The 22,112-nt window shown below is 38.7% G+C and overlaps 1 protein-coding gene across 2 annotated transcripts in view; it reads right to left on the bottom strand.

Moving 5' to 3' along the window:
• The window catches only part of LOC124596460 (enoyl-CoA hydratase domain-containing protein 3, mitochondrial), a 100,056-nt gene extending 87,441 nt beyond the window's left edge, over nt 1-12,615 (bottom strand). Inside the window, exon 1 of one of the 2 annotated variants that reach the window (XM_047135594.1) lies at nt 12,046-12,615. In XM_047135594.1, the coding sequence (XP_046991550.1) occupies nt 12,046-12,062 (17 nt within the window). In that variant the 5' untranslated portion in view covers nt 12,063-12,615. The remainder of the gene's footprint in view (nt 1-12,045) is intronic. The other variant, XM_047135595.1, reaches the window with a different exon arrangement.
• Between the last annotated feature and the right edge of the window lie 9,497 nt (nt 12,616-22,112).

The raw sequence follows: 22,112 nt of genomic DNA, 5'->3' as shown, positions 1-22,112 counted from the left end.
ATGAGTTTTGTAAATAAAGATACAACATCAAAGGCAACCAAAAGATCTGATGGTTATAGCTTTAAGTGTCTTCAGGCATCCTATGAAGCTCTCTGAATTCCAGATATTGTGGTCACACTAGAAAGGCCCCAACAGTGTGGTAAGATATTTGGCCAGAAAATAGGTGGGAGCATCCTTCTGTATCTTCAGCACGGCAAGTGAATGGTGTTGCCATGGGAAGTCCTTTGTTCCCCATGGTAGCCGACTATTTTATGGCTGACTCTGAGGAAAAAGCACTACTGTCAGGAAGTCTCAAACCTTCCTGCTTCTAGTAGTACGTAGACGATATATTTGTGGTATGGCCCTATGGAATAGAGACATTACCTGTGTTTCTCCCGCATCTGAACTTGCTCCATCCCAATATACAGTTCACAATGGAAGTGGAAAATGATTGCATTTTACCATTCTTGGATGTCATGGTGAGAAGAAAAGCCTTGGCACATTGGGACATAGTGTCTATCGCAAACCATCTCCCATGGAGCTATATTTGCAGGTCATGAGTTGTCATCACCCTGCACAATACTGTAGTGTCTTATACTCTTTGGTGCATAGAGCACATGTGTTCTTAGAGGCCAGCAGTCTGCCTAGTGAGCTACAACACCCAAGAACAGTATTCCAGCAGAATGGCTATTCCGATAGACAGATACACCATGCATTCCATGCCAAGTAAATTAAAAGCAGGAATGTAAAAAAATATGTGGAGGCAGCCACTGCAATGACATTCTTTCCCTATTTTATGGCATGCCTTCAAGAATAATAAGAATCCTCAAAAGGCATGACATCAAGTATGTTTTTCGGCCACCAGGAAAATTGAAGAATTTATTGTGCTCGGTCAAAGATGACTTTGGCTTTAGGAAGTGTGGCGTGTATAAGATCTCATACCAACATGGAAAACCTTATATTGGGAAGACATGCCAGACCATGAAGGAATGTTGCATTGAACATCATTGTCATACACCCTGGGGCTGCCTGAAAAATCAGCGATAGTGGGGCATTGCCTGGGCATGGGGCATTGCATGTTTCACAAAAAGACGGAAATTTTATCCCCAGTGTCATCTTTCTGGGACTGTCTCATTGAGGAGGCCATACATATCTGTATGGCAGATAATCTTATCTCAGGGATGCAGGTTTTCAATCAAATGCTGCCTGAAATCCAGTAAAGGCTGCCATTAAATCAAAACAGGAAAAACAAGAACTTCCATGATTCTGTGCAGCACACTGCTGAGATTTAATTCAGCAGCACAGTCCTTGTTCACAATGCACACGCGCAAGGCCTTTCTGCGTCTCCTAGCAGGGGGGCACTAGAAGTGCTGCTTTCCTCCACTTGCAAGTGTCTTCCCATGCATGCGTATTGCCTGCTCTTGGCCTGATAAATTTTGATGCCACCATCTGATTATCATGTCGCACCTTGCAGCAGTGACAGCAGCAACTACCACTACCTAAAGATGTCGAGCAGCTGCATCAATGAAATATTGTAGGATTTACACAATTCAATCTGGCAGCAAACCCAAGAAGTATGCGTGTTCATTTTTTGTATAACTGATTCAGTAAGTTTGGAAATGTGTAGTGCCCCATAAACTAAATCTAACAAGAAGTATTGTATCTAAAAATACTGATAGTTATCTATTTTGCATTTTTAAAGTATATTACTTTGGTACTTATACGGTAAGTATATTTCCATAGCATTCGCAAAGTACATTTTTTGCATTACCAATATGAATACAGATGCCCCATTTCTGATTTAACAATCGGAAATTACATCCTTGTATGATTACAGCCAGGGAATCCAAAGAATTATTAAGTAAAGCAAGAAAATGTTCACAAAAGTAATTTATTCCCACTCCCAAAATGTTAGGTTGAAATTGAAAATTAAAAATCTGAAATGGAAAGACGTCAGACTGATTGACAAAATACTGCCGGGTATCAATAAAAATGCCTTACAAATATCATTCGAGTTGGAAAAAATAGTGAGTATACTTTTAAAAAAGGCTTATTCAATTTATATGCCATCTGTAGCACTTGATTCACTTATCAAACTTTGCCTCACTTTAATGGATTTATTGTATTATTATATCTATTTTTTATTGTTGACTGGCATAACTGAAGTTGAGCAAAATTTATTTCGAAACTTACATTTCTTTATAGGCTGGTTAGGAAAAGTGTAGTCTAGGGCCAAAATACAACCAAATAAACGTGAAAAACCTCTCAGAATCATCCTCAAATTGGCCAGCAGAATAAACTTTTAGCAGCCTAGGATTGAACCAAGGTTATACTCATCCCTCCAGTTTGTCATGTTATTGTGCAGCTAATTCAGTTGGAATGCAGAATTTGTAGCTTGGTGACTGCCCATGGTGCTATGTTGCACTCATAGACTCGGGAAGGAGGAGAAGGTTAGTGTTTAACGTCCCATCGACAACGAGGTCATTAGAGACAGAGCACAAGCTCGGGTTAGGGAAGGATGGGGAAGGAAATCGGCCATGCTCTTTCAAAGGAACCATCCCGACATTTGCCTGAAACGATTTAGGGAAATCACGGAAAACCTAAATTAGGATGGCTGGAGATAGGATTGAACCGTCATCCTCCCGAATGCGAGTCCAGTGTGCTAACCACTGCGCCACTTCGCTCGGTAGACTCGGGAAAAGTCTCATTTCTGGAAGAGGATGTTTTGACCTTAAAATTTCACTCTCTTTTCCCTCTCTTCTACTGCAGAAAATGGTATCTGCTTTTTTTACTGGCATTTGGATCAACAAATGGCTGTGTTCTTTCAAGTTCTTCTTTCAGCTATGTCATAAAAAACTGAACGTAGAATCAGCAAGCTATCATGGCTTTCCCTGGCCACAGACAAATTTTACACTGTTGTCGTGGCTCCCTTGTGCAGCAGGTAGTCCTTAGGAGAATAAGGAACAGATGGCTGATATGTAAGCTGCTGCCATATTTAAGATGTGTTGGTAATTGATGATAGAATCTCTATTCCAAGGTGTTGGAGTGGCTCTTTTCTGCAAAGCAGTAAGGGCAGAATAAGGAAGCAACAGAAAAGGATTCAAGACATTATTTTGACACAGTTCCGTAAAGGTACCCCTATATCCTTTCTATGCAGCACTCTATGACTGTGATCTGCTGCTTTCCAATTTGAATGCTGAAATGCCTTATAAAGGGCACAAAATATATTAACAAGACAATTTTTGGTTTTCAAAAGTCACAATCTGTTACAGCAGCTGTATGTCACTTCTTTACTTCTTTAGCTGTTTTCGCTGAATAAAAGACCATCCTCAGGAGGCAAGAGGCTTGGGTGCCTCAGCGATGCAGATAGCTGTACCGTACGTACAACCACAACGGAGAGATATCTGTTGAGAGGCCAGACAACAAATGTGTGGGCCAGCATCCTTTTCAGTAGTTGCAGGGGCAATTGTCTGGATGATTGACTGATCTGGCCTTGTAACATAAACCAAAATGGTCCTGCTGTGCTGGTACTGCGAACGGCTGAAAGCAAGGGGAAACTACAGCCGTAATTTTTCCCGAGGGCATGCAGCTCTACTGTATGGTTAAATGATGATGGCGTCCTCATGCGTAAAATATTTTGGAGGTAAAAGTGTCCCTCATTTGGATCTCCGGGCAGTGACTATTCAGGAGGATGTTGTTATCAAGAGAAACAAAACTGGCATTCTACGAGTCGAAGCATCGAATGTCAGATCCCTTAATCGGCTAGGTAGGTTAGAAATTTTAAAAAAGGAAATGGATAGGTTAAAGTTAGATATAGTGGGAATAGTGAAGTTCAATGGCAAGAGCAACATGACTTCCTGTCAGGTGAATACAGTGTTATAAATACAAAATCAAATAACAGTAATGCAGGATAGGTTTTCCAATGAATAAAAAAATAGGAACATGGGTAAGCTACTGCGAATGGCATAGTGAATGCATTATTGTAGCCCAGATAGACACGAAGTCCACGCCTACCACAGTAGTACAAGTTTACACGCCAACTAACTCCACAGATGATGAATAGATTGAAGAAACATATGATGCAATAAAAGAAATTATTCAGACAGTTAAGGGAGACGAAAATTTAATAGTCATGGCGGACTGGAATTTGATTGTAGGAAAAGGAAGAGAAGTAAAAGTAGTAGGTGAATATGGAATGGGGGTGGGGAATGAAAGAGGAAGGTGCCTGGTAGAATTTTGCACAGAGCATAACTTAATAATACCTACACTTGGTTTAGGAATCATGGAATAAGGTTGTATACATGGAAGAGGCCTGGAGACACTGGAAGGTTTCAGATAGCTTATATAATGCTAAGACAGAGATTTAGGAACCAGATTTTAAATTGTAAGATATTTCTGGGGGCAGATGTAGATTCTGACCACAATTTATTGGTTATGCACTGTAGATTAAAACTGAAGAAACTGCTAAAAGGTAGGAATTTAAGGAGATGGGACCTGGATAAACTGAAAGAACCAGAGGTTGTAGAGAGTTTCAGAGAGAGCATTACGGAACGGTTGACAAGAACAGAGGAAAGAAATGCAGTAGAAGAAGAATGGGTAGCTTTGAGAGATGATATAGTGAAGGCACTAGAGGATCAAGTAGGTATAAAGATGAGGGCTAGTAGAATTCCTTGGGTAACACAAGACATACTGCATTTAACCGATGAAAGGAGAAAAAACATAAAAATGCAGTAAATGAAGCAGGTGAAAAGAAATATAAATGTCTCAGAAATGAGACTGACAGGAAGTGAAAAATGGCTTAGCAGGGATGTCTAGAGGGAAAATGTAAGGATGTAGAAGCATGTATTACTAGGGGTAAGATAGACACTGTCTACAGTAAAATTAAAGAGACCTTTGGAGAAGAGAGAACCACCTGCACGAATATCAAGGGCTCAGATGGAAAACCAGTCCTAAGCAAAGAAGGGAAAGCAGAAAGGTGAACGGAGTATATAGAGGCCCTATATGAGGGAAATGTACTTGAGGACGATATTATGGAAATGGAAGAGGACGTACATGAAGATGAAGTGGGAGATAAGATACTGCATGAAGAATTTGATAGAGCACTGAAAGACATAAGTAGAAACAAGGCCCCAGCAGTAGACAACATTCCATTAGAACTATTGACAGCCTTGGGGGAGCCAGACGTGACAAAACTCTTCCATCTGGTGACGAAGATGTGAGACAAATTCAAAGATGCAGTACCGACAGCAATAGATAGATTCATACAGCATAAGTTAATAAGAGACGGGGCTGATCCACCATGGTACACAAAACATGTCAGAACACTGTTGCAGAAGCAACGAAAAAAGCATGCCAAATTCAGAAGAACGCAAAATCCCCAAGACTGGCTAAGTTTCACAGAAGCTCGAAATTTAGTGTGGACATCAATACGAGATGCGGTCCAGATGGTATACTAATCAGGTTCCTTTCAGAGTATGCAGACACAATAGCACTTTTCTTAGCAATCATATACAACGGTTTACTTGACAAATAGTCTGTTCCTAAAGATTGGAAGTTACCACAGGTCACACCAATATTCAAGAAAGAAAATAGGAGTAACCCATTGAGTTACAGGCGCATATCACTAACCTCAATTTGCAGTAGGATTTTGGAGCATATACCGTACTCGAGCCCCCCCATGAACCATGGACCTTGCCGTTGATGGGGAGGCTTGCATGCCTCAGCGATACAGATAGCTGTACCGTAGGTGCAACCTCAATGGAGTGGTATCTGTTGAGAGGTCAGACAAATGTGTAGTTCCTGAAGAGGGGCAGCAGCCTTTTCAGTAGTTGCAAGGACAACAGTATGGACGATTTACTGATCTGGCTTGTAATATTGACCAAAACAGCCTTGCTGTGCTGGTACTGCGAATGGCTGCAAGCAAGAGGAAACTACAGCCATAATTTTTCCTGAGGGCATGCAGCTCTACTGTATGGTTAAATGATGATGGTGTCCTCTTGGGTAAAATATTCCGGAAGTAAAATAGTCCCCCATTTGGATCTCTGGGCAGGGACTACTCAGGAGGACATAGTTATCAGGAGAAAGAAAAATGGCATTCTATGGGTCAGAGCATGGAATGTCCGATCCCTTAATTGGGAAAGTAGGTTAGAAAATTTAAAAAGAGAAACGGCTATGTTAAAGTTAGATATAGTGGGAATTAGTGAAGTTCAGTGGCAGGAGAAACAAGACTTCTGGTCAGGTGAATACAGGGTTATACATACAAAATCAAATAGGGGTAATGCAGGGGAAGGTTTGGTAATGAATAACAAAATAGGAATGCGGGTAAGCTACTACAAACAGCATAGTGAACGCATTATTGTGGCCAAGATAGACACGAAGCCCATGCCTACCACAGTAGTACAAGTTTATATGCCAACTAGCTCCGCAGATGACGAAGATATTGATGAAATGTATGATGAGATAAAAGAAATTATTCAGATAGTGAAGGGAGATGAAAATTTAATAGTCATGGGAGACTGGAATTTGATAGTAGGAAAAGGGAGAGAAGGAAACGTAGTAGGTGAATATGGAATGGGGGTAAGGAATGAAAGAGGAAGCCGCCTGGTAAAATTTTGCACAGAGCATAACTTAATCATAGCTAACACTTGGTTCAAGAATCATAAAAGAAGGTTGTATACATGGAAGAAGCCTGGAGATACTGAAAGGTTTCAGATAGATTATATAATGGTAAGACAGAGATTTAGGAACCAGGTATTAAATTTTAAGACATTTACAGGGGTGGATGTGGACTCTGACCACAATCTATTGGTAATGAACTGTAGATTAAAACTGAAGAAACTGCAAAAAGCTGGGACCTGGCTAAACTGACAGAACCAGAGGTTACAGAGAGTTTCAGGGAGAGCATTAGGGAACGACTGACAAGAATGGATACCTTTGAGAGATGAAACAGTGAAGGCAGTAGAAGATCAAGTAGGTAAACAGACGAGGGCTAATAGAAATCCTTGGGTAACAGAAGAGATATTGAATTTAATTGATGAAAGGAGAAAATACAAAAATGTAGTAAATGAAGCAGGCAAAAAGGAATACAAACGTCTCAAAAATGAGATCAACAGTAAGTGCAAAATGGCAAAGCAGGGATGGCTAGAGGACAAATGTAAGGATGTAGAGGCGTATATCACTAGGGGTAAAATACACACTGCCTACAGAGACCTCTGGAGAAATGAGAACCACTTGCATGAATATCAAGAGCTCAGATGGAAACCCAGTCCTAGGCAAAGAAGGGAAAGCAGAAAGGTGTAAGGAGTATATAGAGGGTCTATACAAGGGCGATGTTCTTGAGGACAATATTATAGAAATGGAAGAGGATGTAGATGAAGATGAAATGTGACATATGATACTGTGTGAAGAGTTTGACAGAGCACTGAAAGACCTAAGTCGAAACAAGGCCCCAGGAGTAGACAAAATTCCATTAGAACTACTGATAGCCTTGGGAGCGCCAGCCCTGACAAAACTCTACCATCTGGTGAGTGAGCAAGATGTATGAGACAAGCAAAATACCCTCAGACTTCTAGAAGAATATAATAATTCCAATCCCAAAGAAAGAAGGTGTTGACAGCTGTGAAAATCACCGAACTATCAGATTAATAAGTCACAGATGCGAAATACTAATGCGAATTCTTTACAGACGAACGGAAAAACTGGTAGAAGCTGACCTCGGGGGAAGGTCACTTTGGATTCCGTAGAAATGTTGGAACACGTGAGGCAATACTGATCCTATGGATTATCTTAGAAAATAGATTAAGGAAAAGCAAACCAACATTTCTAGCATTTGTAGACTTAGAGAAAGCTTTTGACAATGTTGACTGGAATACTCTCTTTCAAATTCTGAAGGTGGCAGGGGTAAAATACAGGGAGCGATAGGCTATTTACAATTTGTACAGAAACCAAATGGCAGTTATAAGAGTTGAGGGGCATGAAAGGGAAGCAGTGATTGGGAAGGGAGTGAGGCAGGGTTGTAGCCTCTCCCCGATGTTATTCAATCTGTATACTGAGCAAGCAGTAAGGGAAACAAAAGAAAAATTCGGAGTAGGAATCAAAATCCATGGAGAAGAAGTAAAAACTTTGAGGTTTGCCGATGACATTATAATTCTGCCAGAGACAACAAAGGACCTGGAAGAGCAGCCAAACGGAATGGACAGTGTCTTGAAAGAAGGATATAAGATGAACATCAACAAAAGCAAAACGAGGATAACAGAATGTAGTCGAATTAAATTAGGTGATGCTGAGGGAATTAGATTAGGAAATGAGACGCTTAAAGTAGTAAATGAGTTTTGCTATTTGGAGAGCAAAATAACCGCTGATGGTCGAAGTAGAGAGGATATAAAATGTAGACTGGCTGCAGCAAGGAAAGCATTTCTGAAGAAGAGAAACTTGTTATCGAGTATAGATGTAAGTGTCAAGGAAGTCCTTTTTGAAAGTATTTGTATGGAGTATAGCAATGTATGAAAGCGAAACATGGACGATAAACAGTGTAGACAAAACGAGATTACAAGCTTTTGAAATATGGTGCTACAGAAGAATGCTGATTAGTATATGGTTAGATCATGTAACCAATCGGGTGGTACTGAATAGAATTGGGGAGAAGAGGAATTTGGGACACAACCTGACTAGAAGAAAGGACTGGTTGGCAGAACACTTTCTGAGGCATCAAGGGATCACCAATTTAGTACTGGAGGGTAGTGTGTGGAGTAAAAATCGTAGAGGGAGACCAAGAGATGAATACACTAAGCACATTCAGAAAGATGTAGGTTGCAGCAGTTTTTCACAGATGAAGAGGCTTGCACAGGATACAGCAGCATGGAGAGCTGCAGCAAACCTGTCTCTGGTCTGAAGACCAAGACAATAACAACAACAACAACAACAAGACAGAAAAATCTTTACCTATGATCATGTTTGTTCCTTAATGCCTGATATTGGTCTGTTGTCTGACCACAACTGGTAGTGTCCCAATACAGATGTGACATATTCAGAAAAATAATACAGTTCAAAACGCATTTAAAAGCTGTACATCACTTTCCCCTAAAGATAATAGTGTTCTGGGGTTTAGCTCTACTAAGACTACATTTGCTTGATCATAAATGTTTCTTGCTTTTGACAGCATTTATGATAGCAAAACTGAGAGCCAGTTATTAAGTTACACTTCAAATAAACAATATAATGTTTCATGATGACCACTTTCTACAGCGAAAATGTTGAGACCTAAAAGAGTGAACAAGACCGATAACTAGAGGTGAAAGCTTATTTTTAATAATATAAATCTGATAGAAAATATCCCATGAATCAACTATAGGTGGTTTTATTAAGGCAGCACGATGTTTTAATACTCTGCTAGATATATTGTCAATCACAAGCATGGCAGTTTATAGTGACAATAATTTTTGTTAACTCATTACAGGTGTATTTTTGAAGATAGTGTTTGGAAGAGTAAATCTAATGCATCTGTAATTGATTGTTTATTGGTAGGTGCAATGTCTGTCACCACTGTGAGGAAGTATTCATTGGCCATTAACTTTAAAGTGTTATCATTTCTGTGAAGGCTACTACCAGCAAAATTCATTTAATTATTCAACCTTTTTTGACAATGTACAAGATTATTTCCACTTTATTCTTGTAATGTTTCACTTCTTGTACATATTTGACCAAACTTGAGAAAACAATGTTGTAACTCTTGATTACAGCTCATGTACTGAATTAGGTAGAAGTTTCTCTTCTTGGAACAAAATACTTTAACCTTATCATTTGTTTATTTCTACTTATGTTTATTTTTATCCTTGTTTATTTCAGGGAAAGACAGGATACGATGCTCAGAACAAATATGATTAGAAAGTAATAGCAGTGTACATGGCTTCAACACTAGGAGAAAGGATGATCTTCACTACTCAAGGTTAAATCTAACCTTGGCTCAGAAGGGGGTGAATTATGCTGCCACAAAACTCTTTGGTCACTTACCTAATAGCATCAAAAGTCTGACAGATAGCCATATAGCATTTAAAAGGAAATTAAAAGAATTTCTTAATGGCAACTCCTTCTACTCATTAGATGAATTTTTGGATATAGTAAGTGGGTAATTTCCTCAAACCCCACAAAAATAAAAAAATTAAAAGTATTAAGTGTCATGTAATATTTTGTGTAATGTAATAACTTGTATAGACACCTTTTATTAACCTGACACGTTCCACATCATTACAAAATATCGTATTCATGATCTATGGAACAAGTACTAATCTAATTTAATCTCTACTCTTAGAGTTCACTAACATTCTGCTATGCTACATTCTTCCCAAAAGTTTCCCGACATTTTCTACATGCATTGTAACTATATCATTGGTACTGGTATAACTATGACATTGGTATTGATTACATTTTTGTTACACAATATTTTCTTTTATAATTATGAATCTAACTGCTCATCAAATGTGGCAGCTGACATTTATCATAGAAAAATCATTTACTCCATCTAAGGGTAGTTGTGTTTAATAATAAATTTTCAGTGACACTTGGTCTATTACTTTCAGTTATAACTGAAAATTTTACTGTGGGAAGTGATAATGCTTCAACATATTCTTATTATTGAGCTTTATAAATTAAGTTGAATCAGTTGATAGTTGTTGATAATTATTATAATAATTTCATTTCTGTTATTATTATTTTCATTACAGCAAACTATAACTCAATGTTTTGAATATGTAATGATATTCTCCACATCTACATCTACACCTATACTCTGCAAACCACCACAAAGTGCATGGCAGACAGTATGTTACACTGTATCAGTTAATAGTTTCTTTCTGTTCGATTCATACATGGAGCATGGCAAGAATAATTGTCTGAATGCCTCTATGTGTGCCATAATTAGCTACTCTGATGTTATTCTCACTACCCCTATGTGAGCGATACATAGGGGGTTGTTGTTAAATTCCTAGAGTCATCATTTAAATCTGGTTCTGGAAACTTTGTTAGTAGATTTTCTCAGGATCGTTTACTCCTATCTTCAAGAGTCTGAGGTTCAGTTTCTTCAGGATTACTGTAACACTCTCCCACAGGTCAAACAAACTTGTAACCATTTGCGCTGTCCTCCTCTGTATATGTTCAATATCCCCTGTTAGACCCATTTTGTAAGGGTCCTACACACTTGAATAATATTCTATAAAGGGGACGCATGAGTGATTTGTAAGTAACCTCCTTTGTAGACTGATTGCACTTCCAGAGGATTCTACCAACAAACCAAAGTCTACTGTCAGCTTCACCCACAATTGAGACTGTCATCATTCAATTTCGTATCCCTATAAAGTGTTACACCCAGATATTTGTACGAGTTGGCTGATTCCAACTACATCCAATTGATATTATAGTCATCTGCAAGTTGTCATTCTTTGCACCACTTTGAAATCTTTTCAAGGTCTGAATGCAGGTCCCTCAAACTGTACTTCATTACAGATAACTGCACCATCTGCAAAACGTCTGAGGTTACTATCAATATTGTTCACGAGGTCATTAATATACAACCTGAACAGCAAGGGTCCCAATACACTTCCCTGGGGCACACCTGAAGTTACTTCTACACCTTATGATGACTCTCCACCCATGATTATTATTATTATTATTTTCTTTTCCTTGGAGCTACAGCCTGCAACATACACGTAATTCATACGCAAAGACGATTGTAGTAAGTTGGAAATTTTTTCTGTAACAAAGAGGAAATAATGATCTTGCAGTACTTTTGATAGTTCTTGTCCATAAGAGTTGCCAGCATCATCTGTTTAATAGTCGTTTCAATGACGCGGGGCTCTAAAAAAACATGTAAAATCAAATCAAAAGAGAGGTGTTTCCTTTATTACTTACATGTATCACTTTAATTAAGCTCATTTTTATAAAATAACTGTCATTTTAAAACTGAATTTTAATAGATTACGACTGACCGATAAGTGGAAACAAATAAATAGAACCAACAGTACATTGCAAATAGTATCGGAATATATTTAAAGTTGCTTTTATAGTAATATATACCAACTATACACGAGCATGTGGCGTTGTATTGAAAACTGCTATGTATTTGATTGGACAAAGTTGAATATTCTGCCTGAAAAGAAGACTAAGAAAAGCCAGACGTTAGCCTTCACCCTATAACGTGCAGTGCTCTTACTAAATTGGTGACAATACACGTTTATGAACATATGTTTAAAACATAATGACAAGGTGCACTTTATATCATTACTACATGCATAACAAACAAACAGATGTAATAGTTTGACGTGGCAAAACACACATGACTCCAAAGTGGAACATAGCGTCTGTGGAAATACACAAATTAATTGTTACAGTTTTCTCCTCAGTGTCCTTACATGCTTTCCCATTGCCAAGGACATACGTGTGGTAACAGACATTATTAGTACGAACGATTCGTAAATATTATATTTTAAAATATACTTCACAACCAACAACTCTTCTATGTACTTGGTTTCACGCTTACAAGTCCTCAACTGTTTATACGCGTGACAACCGTTGCCATAGCAGCAGTTGCCACCTACGAAAGGTGACCAATCACCTGCTAGCTTTCAGTTGCTCGGAGCAACGAAAAATGGCAGATGCAGTAGGTAAGATAAACATTATTATCCTGCTGCTTTTCGAGAGAGTTAACTATTTACAAAAAGGAATAAGAAAATTTCTACACCTTAAGAAATTCAGTTTCATAGTGGACCACAGTTGTCATCTTTATGCTTGTCAGTACGTGGTTGACTAGCAAAGTTGATCGATACATGGACGAAATAGGCGTGACACTGCCAATCGTCTGCTAGTATCGTTATTTATTTTTCCCTAAACGATAATTGTTGCAAGAAGTGTAGCGGAAAATTATGAAGTTGTAAATGTAAAATGCCCATTTTCGACGCAGTTATTTGTTCCGAGTTTTTAGCTTCATACCAATAACGTCATTCAGATGAATTCTAGATATGGCTAAATATGGAATGTTGACATTGACTCGGGGACGATGTAGGTAGTTGATAGCTATTAAAAGTATAATGTTGAAAATGTCTTGATTGGTGACTGACACGCTTAATTTATATCCCCCACAAAAATAAAAAAAACAACTTTTGAAAATTAGGGACAACGAACGCCTTGCTGTTATACTCACTTTACACTAGCTTCCGTTCATTTTTTATTTTATTTTTTTACAGAAATTGCGGGATGGAAGTATAAAAAAATGAATTAATTTGTAGGCAGTTATTTTATTGATTATATCATCATTATGTGAAAGAAGTGTGTAGTTTTCGGGAATATATATGCAGAATACGGGATAAGGGCGCGAATGTCACTCTTTGTGACATATTATGTAGGCCTACATAGATAAGCGGTATCTTACAACATTTATACCAATTCATTCTCCCGTAATATGGTACATAAAATTTATTGTTTAGAGGGTGATCAATTAACTTAAGCTCACTGTCTGCTCATATACTCCACCACATTATAGAAATATTTTTGTATCACACATTTTTAGGGTTGCAGAGAAATTCCTCACGGTTTTGTAATTCCCTTTGCAATGCTTATATTAATTCGGTACTGGAGTATTGAGGTTCAGATTTTAAATCTGAAGTGAATTTGAAAGTCATAACAATTGCTTTGTGTTCCTTGTGTTATGGCAATGAACAGCCTCATTGGTGTCCAGTTTTGTGGAGTCTCGTAATGGGTTCACAGTTGTCCTGGATATAAACAGAGCTGAGGATGTTAAAATATTAATATCTTTTAAACAACTTCTATGAGATACTTTTTATTCCTTCGTTACTATAGTGCCAATGTCTTCTTTCTGTTTTGTGTTTGTTTGATTCTAATGACGGTATAATTCCCCCATACTTTGAGTCCATTTTGCATAAATGGCGTAAAAAATTCGTGGTAGTGCACAAGAGGTCATGATATGCATGCTGAGGAAATTGTATCTACATCTACATCCATACTCTGCAGACTACTGTGAAGTGCATGGCAGAGGGTGTGTGCCATTGTACCAGTTATTAGGGATTTTCCCAGATGGAGTGCAGGAAGAATGATTGTTTAAATACCTCTGTGCATGCATTAATTAGTCTGATGTTCTCCTCATGATACTAGTGGCAGCGATATGTAGGCGGTTATTGTACAGTATTTTCCCAGAGTCATCAGTCAAAGCTGATTCCTGAAACTTTGTAAGTAGGTGTTGTTGAGATGATTTATGTCTTACCTTCAAGAGAGTGCCAGTACATTTCTTTCAACATCTCTGGGGAAGTCTCTCACGGGTCAGACAAACCTGTGACCTTTTGTGCTCTTTTTCTCTGGATTTGTTCAGTATCCCCTGTGAGTCCTATCTGGTAAGGGTCCCACAAGCATGAGCAGTCTTCTCAGATGGGTCACATGAGTGATTTGTATGTGATCTCCTTTGTAGATTATTGCATTTCCCCTAGTATTCTATCAATAAACAGAAGTCTGCTAGCTGCCTCACCCAAGGCAGCCTGTGAGATCATTCACTTTCATGTCACTACAAAAGGGATTGTTATTTGTATGTGTTTACCAATTCCAATTGTGACTCACTGGTAGTCATAGCCATAGAATATTACTTTTCTTTGTTTTGTTTTGTGATGTGCACAATTTTAAATTTCTGAACATTTAAAGCAAGTTCCCAATCGTTGTATCACTTTGAAACCTTATCAAGACACGACTGAATATTTGTGCAATTTCTATGTGTGAGACCTGAGTTTCTCCTGGCATATACAACTTTCAAATAACTTCCGGGAATTCAGCCAGGTAACACTTTCAGCGACCGCCGATATTTCGGCGGGAGAACACCCCGCCATTTTCAAGGCAAACTGCAACGACAGGCGGCGTACATGCAAATTTAGTACCTCGGTTTTCTGACAGAAGCAGGAAAGATAAAACACACACACACACACACACACACACACACACACACACACTGAACACTAGTGCCACCAAAGATGACCAAAGTCAGAGCTATCGATACTGAGACTATGAATTCGCAGGTGAGGCAGCATTGACTCTGTTCCTCTGTTTTTTGACAAAGGAGAGAGCCGGATTCCAAGCAGAGTTTAAACAGAAACCTCCATCCCTGTTAACGAGGTTGCTCGCTAATTTAATCTCAACTGCTTCCCTAATGACACTGTCCCAATAGCTGGACGTGCATGCCAATATCTCGGTGTTATTATATAACATGGGGTGACCAGTATCCAAGCAATGTTCGGCAATAGCAGATCTATTTGGCTGCTGTAATCGTGTGTGCCGTTTATGCTCAGTACATCTGTCCTCCACGGTCCTGATAGTTTGACCAATATATGCCATGCCGCAGCTAAAAGGAATACGATATACACCCGCCTTACGCAGTCCAAGATCATCCTTAACGGAACTCAAAAGTGCTCTAATTTTAGATGGAGGTCGGAAAACACATTTCACATCGTATTTCCGTAAAATACAACCGATCTTATTGGACGTGTTTCCTACGTAAGGCAAAAAGGCAGTAGACTTAGGTGTTGACTCAGAATTATCATCAATCACCCGATGTACAGTTGGTCGATAGCACAACGCACGTTCAATCTGTCTATCACTATAACCATTTTGACAAAATGTAACTTCAAGATGGGACAGCTCAGCTGGCAAAGTCTCAGCGTCAGAAACGACATGTGCCCTGTGTACCAAGGTACGAAGTACCCCTTCACGCTGAGCCGAATGGTGACAACTATTAGCTTGTAAGTACAAGTCGGTGTGAGTATGTTTCCTGTAGACTGCATGTCCCAATGATCCATCATCCTTCCTCCTAACCAACATGTCGAGAAAGGGAAGGCAACCATCCTCTTCCACCTCCATCGTAAAACGAATGTTCGGGTGGATCGAGTTCAGATGTTCTAGAAAGACATTCAAATTCTCCCCACCGTGAAGCCAAACAATGAAGGTATCGTCAACGTATCTAAAGAAACAGGCAGATTTTAAAGGCGCCGACTCCAATGCACGTTCCTCGAAGTCTTCCATAAACAAATTTGCGATCACAGGAGACAACGGACTACCCATCGCTACTCCATCTGTCTGCTCGTAATACTGGTCATTAAATAAAAAGTAAGTGGATGTCAACACATGCCTAAAGAGATTAGTTAAATCAGCACCAAACCTGGCTTCAATTAACCGCAACGAATCAGACAGAGGAACACGAGTGAAGAGAGAGACCACATCGAAACTCACTAAAATATCAGAGTCATTCAGCCTCAGTCCCTCCAAACGACGTAAAAAATCAGCTGAGTTCCTGATATGATGTTCACGCCGTCCTACTTGTGGACTCAACAGAGAAGCAAGATGCTTGGATACACGATATGTCGGAGCACCGATGTTACTCACTATAGGATGGAAAGGAACCCCTTCCTTATGAACCTTTGGAAGGCCATATAACCTAGGTGGAACGGCACTATAGGTGTTAAGCCTCTTTATTGTGTCCTGCGACCGAGGTATTAAATTTGCATGTACGCCGCCTGTCCATTACACTTTGCCTTGAAAATGGCGGGGTGTTCTCCCGCCGAAATATCGGCGGTCGCTGAAAGTGTTACCTGGATGAATTCCTGGAAGTTATTTGAAATTTCTATGTGATTCTACTTCATTATAGATAACTGTATCATCTAAGAAAAGCCTGAGTCTACTGTTAATACAGGGTGTATGTAAAATCCGGGAACATTTTCAATTGCTTATTGGACAAGAATTAAGCATTGTACAGATGTCATACATATTGCATTTTGAAGAGAAACTCTGAAAGTTTTTTTACAAACATTCGATGTGTGAACCATAAGTGACCCGGCAGATGTCAATACGGTAATTGAATTCTTGCCATGCCCGTCCCAGCATGGCATCGTCGACTGTGGCAGTCACTTCCTGTATTCTATCCCGGAGTTCTGCTACATTACGTGGTAGAGGTGGTACATACACCAGATTTTTAATTTGTTGCCACAAAAAAAGTCACACGGAGAGAGTGCTGGTGATCGGGGAGGCCATTTCATGAAACCGCTGTCCCCTTCTGTGGCACGACCGATCCATCGATGCAGCAGCTCTGTGTTCAGGTACCCACGAAATTCACAACGAAAATGGGGTGGAGCCCCATCGTGCTGAAAGATGAAGGGAGAGTCCAATTGCATTTGAGGCATCAGCCATTGTTGCAGCATGTCCAAGTAGGAATATCCAGTGACAGTACTCTTGGATAAGAAGTGTGGCCTATATAGTTTTCGACGTGACAAGGCACAAAATACATTTATCTCTGGGGAATCACACTCAAATTCAATGCATTCGTGTGGTTGCTTTGTACCCCAGATTCAACAATTATGTCTGTTCACTTTCCCATTAGTGTGAAAAATGGCTTCGTCACTAAAAATTAAGTGATCAACAATGCCATCCCCATCCTCATTCAATTGTTTCAATTGCGAACAAAACTGAAAATGCTTGTCTTTGTCGTCGTCATTGAGCTTCTGCACTAGCTCCAATTTGAATGGTTTCATAGACAGCTTCCGTCGCAAGATTTTCCAAACTGTCATTGGAACCATTTCGAGTTCACAGGATACACAATACGCCAGTTTCTTTGGACTCCTTACGAATGTCTCTCTTATGCACTCCACATTCGCTTCACTCACACTGGGACGTCTGCTTCTCATTGCTGGGCCCAAGCAACCCGCTGTAACGAATTTGTTGTGCCAGTGGTAAGTGGCCTTCATTGTTTGTGGCTTCTTACTGTACTTGGTTCTAAACATCCATTGAACAGCTGTAGCACATTTGTTTTTATTGAACTCCAACACACAGAAAGCTCGCTCCGCACCTGAACTCGCCATGTTTGCAACTAGCGCTGACAATCGGCAAATTACCAAACTATGCTGTGGCAGTACACACACACACACACACACACACACACACACACACACACACACACACACAAAAAACCACTTTTAGGGTTTCTCATCAAAATGGCATATGTATGATATCTGAACTATGTTTGGTCCTTGTGCAATAAATAATAGAAAGTGTTCCCAGACTTTATGCACACCCTGTGCTGTCTGCAAGGTCATTAAGATATGACATGAATTACAATGGATCCAGCACACTTACATGGAGTACACCTGAAGTTAGCTCTTCATCTGTTTATGATGATCCATCCAAGATAACTTGCTGCATCTTACCTACCAAGAAATCCTCAATCCAGTCACAAATTTCGTTTGATTCACCAAGCAACAGTCATTCAGTAGTACTTTTGAGAATAAGTGTAGGTATGGTACTGAGTCAAATGCTTTAAAGAAATTGAGTAGCACTGCATCTACCTGACGACTGCCTTGATCCATAGCTTTCAGTATGTCATGTGAAAAAAATATGAGCTGGGTTGCAAATGATTGATGTTTTCAAAATTGTGCTGTTTGGTATTGAGGAGTCATTCTGTTCGAGATGCCCCATTATGTTTGAGCTCAGAATATGTTCTAAGATTCTACAACAGATGGATGTCAAGGATACTGAATGGTAGTTCTGAGGAGCATTTCTGCCATCCTTCTTCTATATGGCTATGACCTGTACTTTCTTCCAAGTACTGGGCACAGATTTTGTTCAAGGTATCTTATGATAGATCATTGTTAATGCAGGGGCTAACTCATCTGCAGATTGGGTATAGAATCTAATAGAAACTCCATCAGGCCCAAGAACTTTGTTCAGTTTTTATGATTTAAACTGTTTCTCAACACCACTGAGACTAGAATCTGTTTCACTCATCGTTTCATTGGTACAAGGATTAAATTGGGGCAATAGGTTGGTTTGTTGGATTAAAGGGACCAGACTGCTACAGTCATTGGTCCCTTAATTGGGGCAATACTTCTGGGCTTTCTTTTGTAAAGGGACATTTGAAATCTGAATTAACAATTTCTGCTTTTGTTTTGCTATCCACAATTTCAGTTTATGTCTCTTCCATAAGTGTGTGGACACTTACAGCATTCACATATAACCAGAATTTCTTTGGGTTTTGTGGAAGATTATTCAACAATATTCATGTATGGTAGTCATTGAAGGCTTCAGGCATTGCTATCTTGACAGTCAAACACATCTCTTTTAGCATCTTTCTAGACAGTCCAGGCTTTGTTTGATACCTGTTAAGCAATACCATCTGGTTCTTTAAAAGTTTCTCTACAATGGCTCTATACCATGGAGGGTTCCTCCCATCATGAACTGTTCTACTGAGTTAATCTCTCTCCCTCTCTCTATCTATCTATCTATCTATCTATCTATCCATCCATCCAGAGCATGGTCAACTATTCTTTTAAACTTGAGATATGGTACTAAGCATCTTTGTGTAGTTTATTGAAGATACAGATTTTTCTACTTGTAAAATTTGGGTTTTTGGTTACTGATACCACTTCGATGTGTACATCCTCAAAGAGGTCAGCTGTATTTGTTGCCATTAGATCTAATATATTCCCATCATGGTTGGGGTTCCTAACTATCTATTCTAAGTAGTTTTCAAAGAAGGTATTTATTAAATTTTCGTGGGCTATCTTATCATACCCAACACTAAAAAAAACTGTAATTATCCCAGTTGATTGTTGGATGGTTAAATTCTCCTCCAGTGCTTACAGTTGGTAGGGAACTTTCATACAAATGAACTGAGGTTTCCTCTAAAATTTTGGTTACATCAAGAGGTGAGTCTGTTGGTTTATAGAAGGATCCAATCAACTTCCTCAAACAATCTCATATGCAGTTTCTGTCTTGGTGGATTTGAGTTTCTTGTCTACTATGACAAATACACCACCTCCATTTCCCTTAGTCTATCCTTTTGGTACACACTTAAATTTCCCCCAAAAATCCCACTGCTGTCAACTCCTGGTTTTAACCAGTTTTCTGTACTTAATATTGTGTGAGCTCCACTGCCTTTAGAAGTGCTTCAAACTCTAGCACTTCGTTGCAAATGCTTCATCAGTTAACAACTAGGATTTTAATGCACTAATTTGTGCTGCGCATTTCTTTGGATTTACACTGATGCTTCTGGGCTTCCTGCAGCTAATGTTGTGTGGATGAGATGGAGAGTTGCCTAATAATTCAAGAAACCCTCTTGTGCACCCCACACAATGTCAGCTACCTGCCTTTGACGTGTAGTGAACACCTGAATCACTTTCATTATAAATATCACTGAACTTAACTTATTGCAAACAGTGCTGTATCTGCTGTTTCCAGTGTAGCTCACACTCTATCACTATACTTAAAAATTTAGATGAAGTTATTTCTTCCAGCCTCTTCTCAACCAAAAAATACACATCCATGTGTCCTGCTTTTTATTTATTGTTGTAAACCATGCTTGTAGATTTTTCTTCAGATTAATAATTAAGTCATTTTCTTTGAGCCTTTTTGATGTTTTAATGACATATGAAAGTGTTTTTCTCAGGTGGCACAGAATTGCTAGCCATATTCAGCACGGTCATACTGTATCGTTTACATATGGTACCTTATTTCACTCTCATGTATGTACATTATTTACAAATAAATGGAGGAGTATAGGCCCCATTTTTGTCAGTTATCCTGTTGAACATTAGCATATCTAATATTTTTGAGAAACTTGTTACTAAAGCTGTTTGTCTTTAATTATTAGGATCATCTTTTTTTTTGCACAAGTACCAATCAATTTAAGTTGACCAGGAACTTCTTCTTTTGGAATGGGTAGTTGACAAATTTCAGTAGTGATGTAATTATTTCTGCTGTCACCTGCGTGAGTTTATTATGTCCAGCAGTCTTTTTTGCCTTTAGATTTTTTGTAATCTTTGTTAGTTTTTCTTCAGTTACCAGTTTCAAGAACATTGAGTGACCTGGATTATTAATTATGATGAGTATCCATAATAGAAAGTTTCCAGGGGGAGAGGATTGGGGGGGGGGGGGGGGGGGGGGAGGCGGGGAGTCAAATACAGGTGCATTACATTTACTTTATACCTCTCAGTTTGGTTTTCATAAAGAATTTTCCATAAAGAAGGCAGTACAAGACCACATAAATGAAGTCTTAGAAGAGCTATACAAAAAAAATGGTCCTTTTTGGCATACTCTGTAACTTTGCCAAAGCCCTTGATTTCGTGTATCACAGAAGTCTACTTAGCAAAGTTAAGTGATACAGCATCCTATCTCAGGCATGAAAATGACCTCAGAATGGGGGAGCATAATATGGGGAGTACCGCTAGGATCTGTACTGGGTCTGATCTTGTCTCTAACCTACATAGAAGAATTTCTGTTTCTGTAACGCGTAAATGTGGTGGGGAGGAATTACTTTTGTCTTTTTGTAATAATAATAAAAAACTTAGAAATGTTCTGAATGTAAACATGTACTAATTAATATGTGATGTGAATGTAAAATGACACATTCCATATCGTTATGATCTGTCATGATCTGTGGAATGTGTATCTAACTTATATTATCTTCGAATGACTTAAGAATTCAGTTCAAAGACAGTAATGTTTGTTGGTAACACAAGCATTCTAATCAAATGTCACAACTCAAGCTTAGCAGTATAGCTCAGATGATAGCTAAATAGACTTACAATTGGTCCACAACTAACAATTTAAAACTACACAGATACTTATATTATGTAAGTTTAAACACGTTTTAGTAACCTTTTGGTACTAGAAGCAGACATTAGTGGTCATACATGAAATGAAATACACTGTGTAAAATTCCTTGAGGTCCAGCTGCATAACAAGTTAAAAGGGAATCAACACATGGACAAAGTTTCAAGGTTATAAAAAAATCAAGGAACATGTACCTAACGTCGGAAATCAGTAATTCTGATAAAATGTGGAATGTAGTGAAAATGACTGTAGCTGATGAATAACAGGTAGCAGATATATTTAATAATAATTTCTTAAATATAGTAGAAATTATATCACAGTTCAAGAGAAAAATCACAGCAATATGTTGAGAAAGTAACACTCATAAAATTCAATCATATGAATGTATCACCAACTTCTTCTTCTCAAATTAAAAAAAAATTATACATTCTCACAAAAATAAAAGCTCATCTGGTTTTGATGGGTTTTCTAATAGAGTACTAAAGATTTTTTCA

This window comes from Schistocerca americana, chromosome 2 (assembly GCF_021461395.2).
Source record: "Schistocerca americana isolate TAMUIC-IGC-003095 chromosome 2, iqSchAmer2.1, whole genome shotgun sequence".
Classification (NCBI taxonomy): Eukaryota; Metazoa; Arthropoda; class Insecta; order Orthoptera; family Acrididae; genus Schistocerca; species Schistocerca americana.
Note: the sequence above shows the minus strand (reverse complement) of the source record. Positions and strands in the feature narration are given on the sequence as shown.